The sequence below is a fragment of the Myotis lucifugus genome, unplaced genomic scaffold (assembly GCF_000147115.1).
Source record: "Myotis lucifugus unplaced genomic scaffold, Myoluc2.0 scaffold_83, whole genome shotgun sequence".
NCBI classification, from domain to species: domain Eukaryota; kingdom Metazoa; phylum Chordata; class Mammalia; order Chiroptera; family Vespertilionidae; genus Myotis; species Myotis lucifugus.
This window is the reverse complement of record NW_005871131.1, coordinates 2,136,037-2,149,080: the sequence shown is the minus strand read 5'-3', so window position 1 is coordinate 2,149,080 and position 13,044 is coordinate 2,136,037. Positions and strand designations below refer to the sequence as shown.

Below are 13,044 nucleotides of genomic sequence, written 5' to 3'. Positions count from 1 at the left end.
TCAGCCAGAAGTGGGCTCACGGCAGCAGTATTGGGAGCCTCTCCCCCGTCTGCCACAGCACTAACAATGTCCGGCATCCCCTGAGGGCTCCCAGACTTTGAGGGGGCACAGGCCGGGCTGAGGGACTGAGGGACACCCCCTCTCCCCTGGGGCGCTAGTAAATAAATAAAGGAACTGATAGAGGGTCTTTTCCTCTTGCCTTTTCTCTTCCTCCTTCCCTTTCTTCCTCTTTCCTTTCCTTCCTCTCTCATTTCCTCTCTTACTACCCTTGCTTTTCCATTCTTTCTCTTTCCTCCCATTCATCCTGCTTTCCCCCCTTCTCTCTGGATGGAGTAAAGACTTAAGAAAAAATAGCCTTCCATCTACTCATACCTTTGTATCAGCCAGGGCCCAGCAGGAAGCACATGGCATAGTCAAGCTGGCTAATTAAGGAAAGTTGAATAAAGGGGCTATTGTAATGGTGTAGGTAGGGTGTGGAAAACTACAAAAAAAATGGGGCAGTGCCCTGGAACTAGAAGCAGCAGGGACCTTTTTCTCCCATCTGCATGAAGGACAAAGGAAGGAGCAGTCCCAGGAGTCCAAACAGAGCAAGGGAGGCTTTGTGGCTTTAGATTATGTGCAGCCAGTCTTAGGGGACACAGGACTGAATAGACATAGACCCCACCTCTCCCCTCTCCACTTCTTTTGGGTGGCCCCCAGGAGCAGGCCCCACCCACAGCCCAGGGCCAAGGAGCCACTGCTGTGCTCCACACAGGTCTGCCTGCTTGCGGGCGGGCCAGAGCAAGGGGAGAACTGTGGGCTGCAGCCAGGAGGCTCTCCAGCCCAGCTTTCCTCTTGTAAAAGAGCCTCACACATCTCAGCTTCAGAACTGAGGGAAGTCCTCCCAATTGCATAGGTTTCATCTTATGGAAAATGACAGCGCCCACAGTCATCTTTTTCCCCCTGATGATTGACCCCATTGTACTTTAACTGACACAGTCTTGGGCTCAGCATCAGTCACCATCTCTGAGATAAAACACTAACACTGGGGACGCTGTCAGGACGTAGGAAGCAAAGCACACGGGGTGTTCAGCATCCCACCTGGCCCCTAACACCCTTAGGCATTATTGCGAGCCCCTTCCTTGCTAACCCCATCTATGCCCTGAGCACCTAAGCACACACTCGGCCACAGAATTTGGGGACTAAGAGGCTGTTGAGGTTCACAGCTGGACAGAAATCCAGGCGCCCCCTCCTCGGCTGAATCCCCAAACACAGGAGGGGTAAGCGTCCCCAGCTCCGGGCAGCACTGCTTCCACTCAAGTGTCCAGACCCGGGCAGTGCAAACAGTGCCCTCAACAATGGCATCAAGAGGAAGGCATGTGAGGCTCTGTGTTCTCTTTTGCCAAATGATGTATTTCAAAAGGAACAGGCTCGCTACGTGGGGGTCACGCAGTCTTGTTTATTTTCTCTCGGGAACACGCTCCTCTGAGCAGATACATTTACTAAGCATCCGTTAATTCTTTCTTTTAAACGAAATGGGATGGATTCAGACCAGGCCTGTTCAGAGAATGTGTGCTGGCAGGCACCGCAGCCTCCGCACGGGCACACGGCGGTGCCCGGGCGCCACCTACTGGGCATCCTCCTTCAGTTCAGCAGCCTGAGTGAAGGGCCTGGAGGCTGGGAAGGGATTCCAGCAGTTAGAGCCCCTGAAAGGTTTGTAAATTATACTATCCCCACCCCACACACCCTGACAGGCTGGGGCCAGCAGAATGCCTGGTTCCGAGACCAGAGGCAGAAGTCATGTCCCGTCTGGTTGGAGGACAGCCGTCCTGGGGACAGTGTGGGGCCCCTGCTGGGTAAGAAGAAGTGTCTACAAGAGTGGAAAAAGGATGCAGTTGGTGTGCTTGCCACCTCCTCTGGGAAGTCCTCCTGTATCACAGGGTGTCCTTCCTTGAGCAAAGTAGACAACCCCCTCCCCCGTGAGCCCACAGACCGTCCTGGCCCCTCTGGCTGTCGGGGACTCTGGCTTGGTACAGTGAGCTTCCTTCCACCTGCTTCTATGTCTCCATTGGCCAGCACGGTGCTCGACCCCAGGAACATCCGAGGAATACTTGCAGGCCAGCAGGGCAGAGGGAGAGGCCGAAGGAAAGGAGGTGTTGACTGAGCAAATGTGCTTGTTTCTGCACCTGATGTAGCAAGGACTCAAGAAATGTTTCCTGGGCGAACATATGGCACCTGCACTTCTAATTCCCTACTTCAAGTAGGGAATCGGTACCCAGACATCTAGTCATCAGCATCCTTCAAACATCATCAGGATCAGGCCACAAATATTTACTGACTGTCTCCTCTGTGCAGAGCCAACTCCCAGGAATTCACAGGGGACAGCAGGGGGTAGTTGAATATATAGACCTTTCCCAAGAGTGATACGTGAACCAAGGAAACTAAAGCAGGGACGTGACAGGGAGTGACAGAGGAGGAGTGTGGCTCCTTTGGTCGGGGAGCAAGGACACCTCTGTATAGGGGTGACCTCTGAGATGAGACGCGGGGGTGAGAACAAGCCAGTCACGGTATATCTGGGATGAGATTATAGGCAGAAGGAAGAGCAGGCACAAGGATTCCATTGGGGAATGGAAAAGGGCCAGAGCTGGCTGGAGCACAGGGGAGCATGGGGGCAGCCACGCAGGCCCAGCAGATCAGGTCATGGAGCCAGATCTAGTGCAGAGCTGGGGTCATGCCAGGAGTTTGTGTTTCACTCTAAATGCCAAGGGAAGCACAGCATCGGAGTGATGTCGGCGAAGGCCCCTCTGACTGCTGAGTGTATGGTGCTGGGGTGGGGATGGGGCAGGTGCCCAGAGAGAACCTGAAAGGGGACTGAAGTCATTCATCTAGGAGAGATGGCAGGTGGCCCTGACCAGAGGGTAGGGACAGAGAGAGAAGGTTGGGCTTGGAGCACTTGGGGGCCAGATTCCAAGTGGACATGAGGGTGGAGGACTTGGGGGAGAGGTCCAGGAAAGCCACTGGTGGGGCCACACCCACACCTGTTGAACTCAAAAGAACTCTTCGCATTTGCATTGAGTAGTTGTGGATGGGCAGAAGAAATGAAGGAAGGTTAATTGAAGCATTGCGGGTTCGAAAATTACACAGAAAGAGAAAACTATTAGGTGTGGGATGGAAGAAGGCCCTTACATAATTGAGGATCTGCATGATGATACAAAAATCACATTTAACCTCGCCTGGCCCATTGCTTGAGCCAAGTCAGCGGATTTTGACAAGGATTTTAATAGTGCCCCTACCTTTTAAGCTTCTGTTTAAACTGGTGTTTGATATGCACTGTCCATGTAGCATTCAACATATATTTACATGTGTCTATAGGAATATCCACTTAATCCATATGAGAGGACGGTGGTGTAAGGATGTTTATTAGAATGACCACATGTCATTTGTGTAGTGGACCTTGTGCAAGGGTCCATCTGTAACCTGTGCAGTTACAAAAGGACATGGAAACCTAACTGCCTGGTGTTCGCAAGGACCAAGCAGCAGAATCAGCGTTCCGATTGGGTCAGGGACAGTCAGGGAGCGACACAACGGAAAGGCGGTGACCCCAGAAAAAGCTCAGGCTGTGGAGAGCCCGGGGCTGGACTGGCAACAACTCTGAATTCAGGGGGAGAGGAAGGCTCTGGAACAGGTAAGGAAGACAGATGACACAGTCATCTGCGGAATGTGAGCTCCCTAAAGAGTTAACCTGAGTTTTACAGAACAAGAGAAGTGGTGTGTGGCTCAACATTCCTATTGGACAACCTGAAGGCCCAGGCTCACCCACAGTTTGGTTAAGGAGGTTGACATGGCTTAGGACTGAAGCAGTCAGAGAAGCACGGCCCAACCGGGGAGAGCACCTGCCCATCTGCCCTGGCACTGACTTGATGCCCTAAGTTCTGGACAACTCTGCTTTCCCTCCCAGGAGGCCACAGCCTGGGAAAAGGGGGGCGGGGCAGATTGTGGTGGATGAGGTCACAATGGAGGAGGCTAAGAAGCCACCAACCATTTGCACAGACTCCCCAGATGAAATAGTGATGGGTGGCGGTGCTAACGTTTGTTCTCATTCACTCTCAGGAAGGAGGAGCTCCTACAATCCAGCATCTTATTCAGAAGGGTCCCAAATAGCTGGCCACGCCCTAGACCTGTGCTGTCACCTGGCATGCGGCTGGTCAGATCTGAGACGTGCCGTGGGTGTAAAATACACACCGGAGCTCAAAGATTAGTATGAAAAAGGGATGTAAACTATCTCATCAATAATTTTCATATTCATTGTATGTTGAAACAATGTGATTTTGAATTTTTGGGTTAAAGAAAATATATTCTTAATTTCACCTTTTTTTTCTTTTACTTTTAGCTGTGGCTACTAGAAAATTTTAAATTACCCAGCAGCTCAGCAACTCATGTTCATGGTTCCCATTATATTCTCACCAACAGCCCCAGTGTATACAGAGTTTAACTATAATAATCCAGTGATTGCCCTGTTGTTCATCCATGTGGCTGCAGAGACCAGGCCTCTCGGGCACTCCCACCCTCTAGCCACTCTGCCTCCCGTCTCCTGAAGCACCAACCCACGTAGCGGGTGAATGTAGCACATCCTAACTGAGCTGGTTCAGGGCTCTGGCTTCCAGCACTTTCTAGTCACCTGACCATCTTCTCGTTTATTCAGTGCCTCGCTTCCTGCAGGCAGCCTGGGGTATCTGCCTTCCGAAGAGAAGCCCAGCTCCTCAGCCTCGCCCTCACAGGTGTCTACAATCTGACTTCAGGTGCCTCCTCGACCAATCTTCCTCCCAGGCCTGACACACACACCTTCCCAGGAGCCCTGGGCCTTTCCACCCACCTGAATCCTAGGCTTGCTATGAAATGAGTTATTGATTAAAAGTTTTAACACATGTAAGACACTTCAAGCAGTGTCTGTCACATAACAAGGAATCAACACATGTTAAAAAGAAAATACTAAGATCAACAATACAAACATACAAAAAATGTTGGTAGTGTCTCTAGTTACTTATTCTCCCCAAGTCTTAAATCTTATCTGTCGGTTAGATTCGGGGTTCTTTGAGGCAGGGCACATCTCTGTAGCCACTCTGAGCAGCTTGCTCAGGCCTGGAGCACAGTGGACCTCCAGCAGATGTTGAAGGAATGAATGAAGATTTCTCTCCCCGATTCCCACCTCCCATGATGTCCACCAGCACACCCAGTGGCCCATGCGGTTGGCAAATTTTCAACCAGAACAGAAACCTGCCAGCATCCTTCCCCACCTCCCAGGATTGCAGACACAGAATGAACATCCTTTGGCAGATATGTCCACGTGGGCCTCCTGGAAGCAGGTCTCAGGTTGTGCCCGCTCCAGGCTCCTCCGTGGGCCCTGCCTGTCCTGGGGCCCCCTTTGTGCCCTCTTGGTGGTGTGACCAGGCTCACATCCCAGGCCTCCTTGAGGAAGAAAGTCAACTCAGATGTCCTTTCTTCTAAAGGGGGAAGAGAGAGGGGAAGGGGAATCACCAAAATCTCAAAGCAAAACAACATCAGGTCATGCTAAAGGTGGCACCTTCCCAGTCTTATCTCCCTCGATGCCCTGTTGGGCAAAAGAAAGAGACATATTCAGGGTTCCACATTAAAAAAAAATCCATTAAGCTCTCAAAGACATGGGAAGAAGGAAGTGCACAGAAAATCAACCTAGACAGTAACTATACGTAACTATATTTTGAAATATTTTTCATCTGAACGTTAAAAAGTGGTTGAGACCAAGAAAAAATTTCCAGATGCTTAATAACTACAGTACTCAAAAGCATTCCCTAAGTTCTAACTTGAATCCCTCTTGCTGTGCTGTTGTCCTGTTCCCCACCCAGAGAATAGGTAGGGCCCCCACCCGTGGGATGGCCCCCAGCCCACCCGACGCCACATCAGCCTCTACCAGCGGTTCTCAACCTGTGGGTCGCGACCCCTGAAAACACATCCTGCATATCAGATATTTACATTATGATTCATAACAGTAGCAAAATTATAGTTATGAAGTAGCAACGAAAATAATTTTATGGTTGGGGTCACCACAACATGAGGAACTGTATTAAAGGGTCGCGGCATTAGGAAGGTTGAGAACCACTGCCGGGTCCAACAGGACCCCACACCCCAGGTGCCAGGCAAATGTCTGTGGAATCCATGTCAGTCAGTCTACCAGCAGTGACAAGTTAGTGGCAGGACAGAGTGGCTGAGAAATAACTGAGGACAGACTAAGGGTGGCCCAGTTATCAACGGAAAAGTGTTACTTTAGCAGTTTTGCCAATTAAACCAAAGCAAGTCAGCTGAGTAAGGCCCCTACATCTGAGCTGTTTTTGGAGACACTTCATGATTCACACCCAAATCATACAAGATTAAAGAAAACACTGGATAAAATCAAGCCAAACATTAAGTTCAGAGGAAAGATCTTATTGGACAAATTAGAAAAATATTGGTATTGTGCTTCAGAGAAACCCACTTCTTTCCTCCAGCTGCAGGGGCGGAAACAGCCTCAGTGGCAGAGGGAGAGAGAATATGAGTTGTTTTAAGTGAGTTTGCTCCACCCTCTCACACTGGCCACCGCCCCACACTCACAGCCAATGTGCTAACCAGTGGCCTCGGCCAGAACTGAGGGGAACGTGCATCTATAATAAGGATTCTGTTATATGGCTGGGCTCGGGAGAAGGCGTGTCAGGTTGGAATGAGGCTTCCTTGCCTGAATCCTCAGCTAGCCGAGGGAGCTGCTGGCCACTGGTTGTCCCCAGCCACACGTGAGGGTTCTGACCACGTGGATCACGCCTGGTGCAGACCCCGGGTTTCATGGGGAAGCTCACAAATGACATTATCCAAATGACCAAAAGTGAGAAACAGTGAAAACAGTGGGTTTGGAGGATGCCTTCCTTCATTCACTTCCCGGGACCCTACTGTGTGCTGGTGGTGAGGGACAGAGAAGGGAAAACTTCCAGCTTTTGTTGTTCAGGTGAACAAAAAATCAGAGACGAACCAATGACTTGTATAGGCCAAAGCTGGGAGTAGTCCATCCTTGTCGCTTGACTCTTACCATCATTTCCTCTTACTGCAGCTTCTAGTGCTATCCCTATTGCTACTTTAAAAACCACAGCAACTCACACTTTGGTTTCCTCACAAGATAGGGCTCAAATAGAACCTTATAGTATAGTTGTTGTCTGTCTTATAGACAAGAGTTGGCCAAGAAAACTGAGAATGTGTGTGTGTGTGTGTGTATGTGTGTGTGTGTGCGCGCCTGTGTGAGAGAGAGACAGGAAAGACAGAGAGAGACTGAGAGGGGATCGACAGACAGACAGGCACAGACAGGCTTACCTGAGGTTTCCCAGATTTGAAGGCAGATGGAAATGAGGATTGAATCACTGCATGATTTCAGGACTCTGTATCTGTCTGGGTGAGTGTATTTGTGTCCATAATCCCTAACCAATCTATAATAATAAAAGTGCAATATGCAAATTGCGAATGACCAAACAGCAGAACGACCGTCCAGACAATCGTCCAGATGACCACGCTATGACATGCACTGGCGCCAGGCCAGCCAAGGTGGATGGGATGCTATTGGTCGGGGGGCCCCACCATTGCCCCATGATCACCCTGGCAGAGGGAGGCCCAGGCCACCCTCTGCGGGGCAACTGATCAGTGGGGGGGGGGAGGCGGAGGGGGAGCCTCCATGATCGATTGCCCCAAAGAGGGAGGCCCAGGCTACCCAGCCGGCAGCGCTGCAACAGGTGGGAAATATCTCCCTCTGCAGGGTGATCGATAGCAGGGCTCCCAGACTGTGAGAGGGCCCAGGCTGGACTGAGGGACACCCCCCTCCAGTGCACAAATTTTGTGCACCAGCCCTCTAGTGTTTACCATAATAATCTGAACCAAATGAATAATCAAAAAGTGTTCTTTAGATCCCCCTTAAGCATCCACCACCACCAGGTCCACCCAAACTATTTTATAGTACCTGAGCTCAGATCCATAGAGCCAAACACACACACACAGGTGCCAGGTTAACCACCCCTGTCCCCACCATGTCCTGGGCCTGCTTTGTCACACAGAGCTCATGGCTGGCATTATCTCATTTACTTTGACGACCCAGCTGAGATACATCACTATGGTTATGACAGGAGTGTAAGAGAAACAGATGCTTAGAGAGGTGTGTGACTTGCCCAAGGTCACACAGCTGGGATGTGGCAGGACTAGGAGTCAAGGCAACGTCTGTGTTGCTGAAGTTCCTTCCACTCCCCTGCTCTCTCTTTCCCTGGAGGAAAATGCAAACCTTGAGGCACAGTCAATGTCCATATATGGACCCCATTCAGATGGGTGTGCTCATGGAATCCTCTAAGCCTCCTCTAAAGAGCTCATGGCCTTGGGGTCAGAGACAGAGAAGCTGCCTGGCCATTCCTTAGGTCCTTATCACAGGTCAACTGCAATATGGTTCATCGGGTTTAGATGATCACAAGTGAGATTGGGCATCTGGGTGGGCCACCCCATTGATGGGAACTTGACCCTGGTTACCACTTTTGGTGAGACCATTCACTACACTGTTTCAACAGTGAGGAGAGCAGAAATGGTCTGTATTTGCACTCTTAGGATGAGATTGGCGCTGGCTGGTCGGCCTGATGTCTGGGAGCCCTTCCACAGCTCTCAAAAGAGCACCACTGGACTGTTTGCAAACAGACCTTTGCTGCACGACCAGAGGATGTAAACGAGCAGAAAGACCTGTGGCTGACTGTGCAGATGGGAGCCGCTCATCCCTGTTGCTGCAGAGAGAGCGAAAGTGCCTTGGTGACTTCTGACATCTGGTTCCATTCCGTCCCTTCTTTAAAAGCTGATAAATAGGAAGCTAATTCACTCACTGGCAGAAGATCCAGGTTTGATTGTTTCATTTACTCGGTTCCACTCCCACTTGGAATAAATAAGCACTAGGAGCCAGACTGAGCCGCACCAAACACACAACTCGTCCCGCTCCCCACAGACAATCCCAACTGGGCGGCTCGGAAATGGGCAACATGCTAAGCTTTTAGACCTAAATGTTTCCAGACTTAAATATCCTTAGAAAGTTAGTATCTTTTTCAATCAAACTTTTCAATAGTTCGGAGTTACATTTGGAACTAGCTAACCAGTTAGCCCAATCTTTTTCTGATAAAAACATTGTGGAAATCAACTGTTACCGTAATTCCCGTCTTAACGCGTGCATATGGGATCCACATGACGTGGCCGTGACTCCGTTAATACCGGGGCGATTAGAGCAAAGCCAGATGATGATGGAGGTCAAACATGAACTTTTCTAAACAACGAGTCAAGCGAGGAGCAGACTGGTCCCCACAAGGCTTCGCCAACAAACATTTGCGTAGCAGGCATTGCCGCTCTTTGCTGATTTTGATGAAAAAGAATGAGAAGTCTGGGGAGAATGAGAAGTCTGGGTACATGCGAATATGTGGGTGTGTACACGTGGATTGCTATAGGAAACAACCTACACTTTCTTAACTTCCAAAAGCAGCATTTACTGTATTGCTCTTTATACCTTTATAACATCTGTAAAATGGACTAAACACAGAAACCAAAAGGGCTGCCTATTTCCAACACATTCCAACTAGTGCAGAGATGGCAAAGACATGGCCCCCTCGCTATCGTTGCCCTCCACTCCCACAGGAGATGCTGCCAGGGGACCAGGGCCTCCTAGCCGGCAGTCTGGCTACCCTTCAGAATCCTCCTCAACACGGGGCTCCAGGCAGCCTCCCCCAGGGAGCGGGGAGGACTGCGAACCCGTGATCTGTCCTGGATGTGGCCTAACCCCACTCATTGCAGAGAAAGTGAAAATGTTGCTGAAAGAAAATGGTCTACAGGTTGGGTCACCGACAATGCTACCAGATATGGCCTCGGCAGGAAATGGTGAAAATCTCAACTGTTTTATGGAAACGAAAAAGGTGTTGTTGAATCCCTTCAACACAGGAGGCACTGGGCTTAGGCAATGTAATTTGGGGGCAGGTCCTATGGTAATGAATTTCCAGGGATGCCGGGTCTAGTTTGTTGTATCAAATGAAACTTGCAAGTCAGTCTCGGGTTGGAGAGTCAGACCACTTGTTGTATAAAGGTACCCATTATGATGTGTTTCAAACAGTTCAGAGTTTAAAAAAATCTCCATATATTCACAGCAGTGAAATCAATAAAGAAATGCACATAGATGTGTATGGATCCTATATAATAAAAGGCTAATATGCAAATGGAACGAACCGTGGAACAACCGGTCACTATGATGCAAGCTGACCACCAGGGGGCAGACGTTCAGTGCAGGAGCTGCCCCCTGGTGGTCAGTACGCTCCCACAGGGGGAGCGCTGCTCAGCCAGAAGCTGGGCTCACTGCTGGCGAGCACAGCGGAGGTGGCGGGAGCCTCTTCCACCTCTGCTGCAGGCAGGTGGTAAGGAGCGAGAGATCCTGGACTGCAAGAGGGCGCAGGCTGGGCTGAGGGACTGCCCCCTACCCCCAGTGCATGATTTTTGTGCACCGGGCCTCTAGTTTATATATACCAGCATGATAGTAACTGTATCTACCCAAAATTATTTATTTACTAACTGTGAAAACCACCTTTAGGAGATAATATTATCAATTGAGCTTTTAATGTGAACACCGCTGCCAAGTGTCATCCTTGTGGCACTGAAGAAAACCTTTTAAATCATAAAAGGAGAAACACAGAAAGAAGCCTTTCTCTTACCAGTGGTCTGAGTTCTGGATGCGTCAGGATATATCCATTATTTGTGATTGCAAAGGCATAACCATGAATCCCTAACTGTAAAAGGAAGCGAGAGAGAGAAACCTTCATTAGCTTGCTCCCCCGTGCATTCACAAAGCATAAAGCAGCCCGGCGTTTAGTAATTTACAGCTTAAACTTGGCATTCATAACCCTTATCAGCACAATATTTCATTAAAATGAACGCGAGGCGCTGATCCTTGACATTTGGTGGAAATGAAGACCTGTCACAGGAGAAGCTCAGCAAATAGCACAATTTAAAATGTCACATCCCCACGTTGGCATCAAAGGCTTTACTTTGATTTACTTAAAACAAAAACAATTACATTTTTTTTAAAAAAGTGGCTAATGTTGGTGGAAAGGCCTTTTGTCCAAGTGCACGGAATTTTATCACCCTGGGTGTCTTCTCTCTTCTGTGATAAGGAAAGAGGTGACCTCATTCTGATGCACATGTAGGCTGCCTGCAATTCCACACCCACAGGGGCCACCTCAAGCACGCACTCTCCTAGGCAGTCATTTTTTATAATTCTTCAAGGATAAAAGTGTCCCCCCACCCCCAGCCTGCAGAGGAGCCTGCCAACCCCTTTTACATCCCTTTGTCTTTAAATGGTGAGGCTGCCAAGCTTCTCCATGCATGCTTCCATCGACACAAAGCCCGGGTAATTTTCTATGCAGAGCCTCACTTAATTTATGTTTTCTGACTAAATGGGACTATGGGAAATAGTTTGAGAGCAATGAAATGTTTTATTAGCTTTAAAAAGTATGTAATCAAATTTAACACTGCACTTATTTAAATAATAATCCTGGCTTTTTGACAATATTTCTATTACACAGTTGACTGCACCCATTGGCTACAATAAATTTACCTACAAATCATTCATGTATTAAAATGGCCTCTGGCATAAAACCCATACTGATATCTCTCTCTCTCTCTCTCTCTCTCTCTCTCTCTCTCTCTCTCTCTCTCTCCTTCTCTCCCTCTATCTCTTTCTCTCTCTGAAAAAAAATGAAATGTAACCCACTTTTCCCAGAGCAGTAAAAGGGAAGAAGAAAAAAATCCTACATTTTTTTCCGACGAGTTATTTCATAGTTCTGAGCTGTCACTATTACTTTTCTTTAAAATCCTCTGCTGATCACGTTCTTGAATATGATACTATTAAACGATCCAGACAACAGTTTACAAACCAAGAATGACCCAGTCTGCTTCTTAGCTTATTGTCAAGGTGATGTGAAATTGACTTCAGAGAATTTAACACTGGCAATTAAAAGTTTCCGTTGCATTAATTACATAAAGCAAATATGCATGTGGTAGTCAAGGGCAACAGATATTTTCTCCTGGAGTTACCTTGCACAGCAAGTTTTAATTAGATTCTACTTGAGTCTAATGATAAAAGTATATTTCATTATGCTGAGAAAGATAAACCAGAGATTTCCTATCCTTTGAGATGTATATTGTCTCTTTCATCTTGTCTCTTGGAAAAATGTCAGATACAGTCAACACTGCATTAATTACCATTATTATGTCCCAGTTTAATACGGACCAGAGGGGTCAAAAAGGACTAGGGGAGTCTAACTTTACCCATTAAAAGCAGAAGTGGTATTTCGTTGGAAATTCGAACTCCAAATTAGCCCCAACAAATGATATTTTATAGTCAGCTAATACAGTCAGTGCCTTCTAATGTACATTCCTTCAGGAACTAATACTGAAAAGAAGATAGAACTCCTTGCATATGCTCCCTTAATACCCTCTACTTTTCCTGTATTGCACTTATCAAAATTATAATAATCAATTATTTGTGAGTTTGATTATACCTTATCAAGGCATCAGTCAGGGGCTTTGATGATTTAATACCTATCTCCCTACAGGTTCCATGATGGCCAAGGTCATGCCATGTGGGTCAAAATACATGGAGGGGTGGTTGGGACGGAGGGAAGGGGAGCACGGACACCAGGAAGAGTAAAAGGAGGAAGTGGGGGGGACAATAAAACACATTGAATTGAGTGCAGATTCTACAAAGCTACGCGAAACTCTCTGCTCTCTCCCCTGGAATGAGGGGCTGAGCTGACCTCCCCACCCAACGTACTACACTCACTGTGTAATGGCTACCTCTTCTTCCTTGTTGCCCATTTATGCCCTGGCCGACTAGAATCTGCCTCACCCACCAAGATGCCACCAGAACTGCTTTCCCCATAGTTGCCAATGGCGTCCTAATGACTAAACCTAGAGACAGCTCTCTCTCGAATCTTTCTGGTTGTGTTAGCAACTGCCCCT

At 48.3% G+C, this 13,044-nt stretch overlaps 1 protein-coding gene across 1 annotated transcript in view; it reads right to left on the bottom strand.

The window, feature by feature from the left end:
* Positions 1 to 13,044, bottom strand: part of CACNA2D3 (calcium voltage-gated channel auxiliary subunit alpha2delta 3) — an 807,563-nt gene that overhangs the window by 202,129 nt on the left and 592,390 nt on the right. The window contains exon 16 of the mRNA XM_023755701.1: positions 10,737 to 10,811. Coding sequence (XP_023611469.1) covers positions 10,737 to 10,811 — 75 coding nt within the window. The remainder of the gene's footprint in view (positions 1 to 10,736; positions 10,812 to 13,044) is intronic.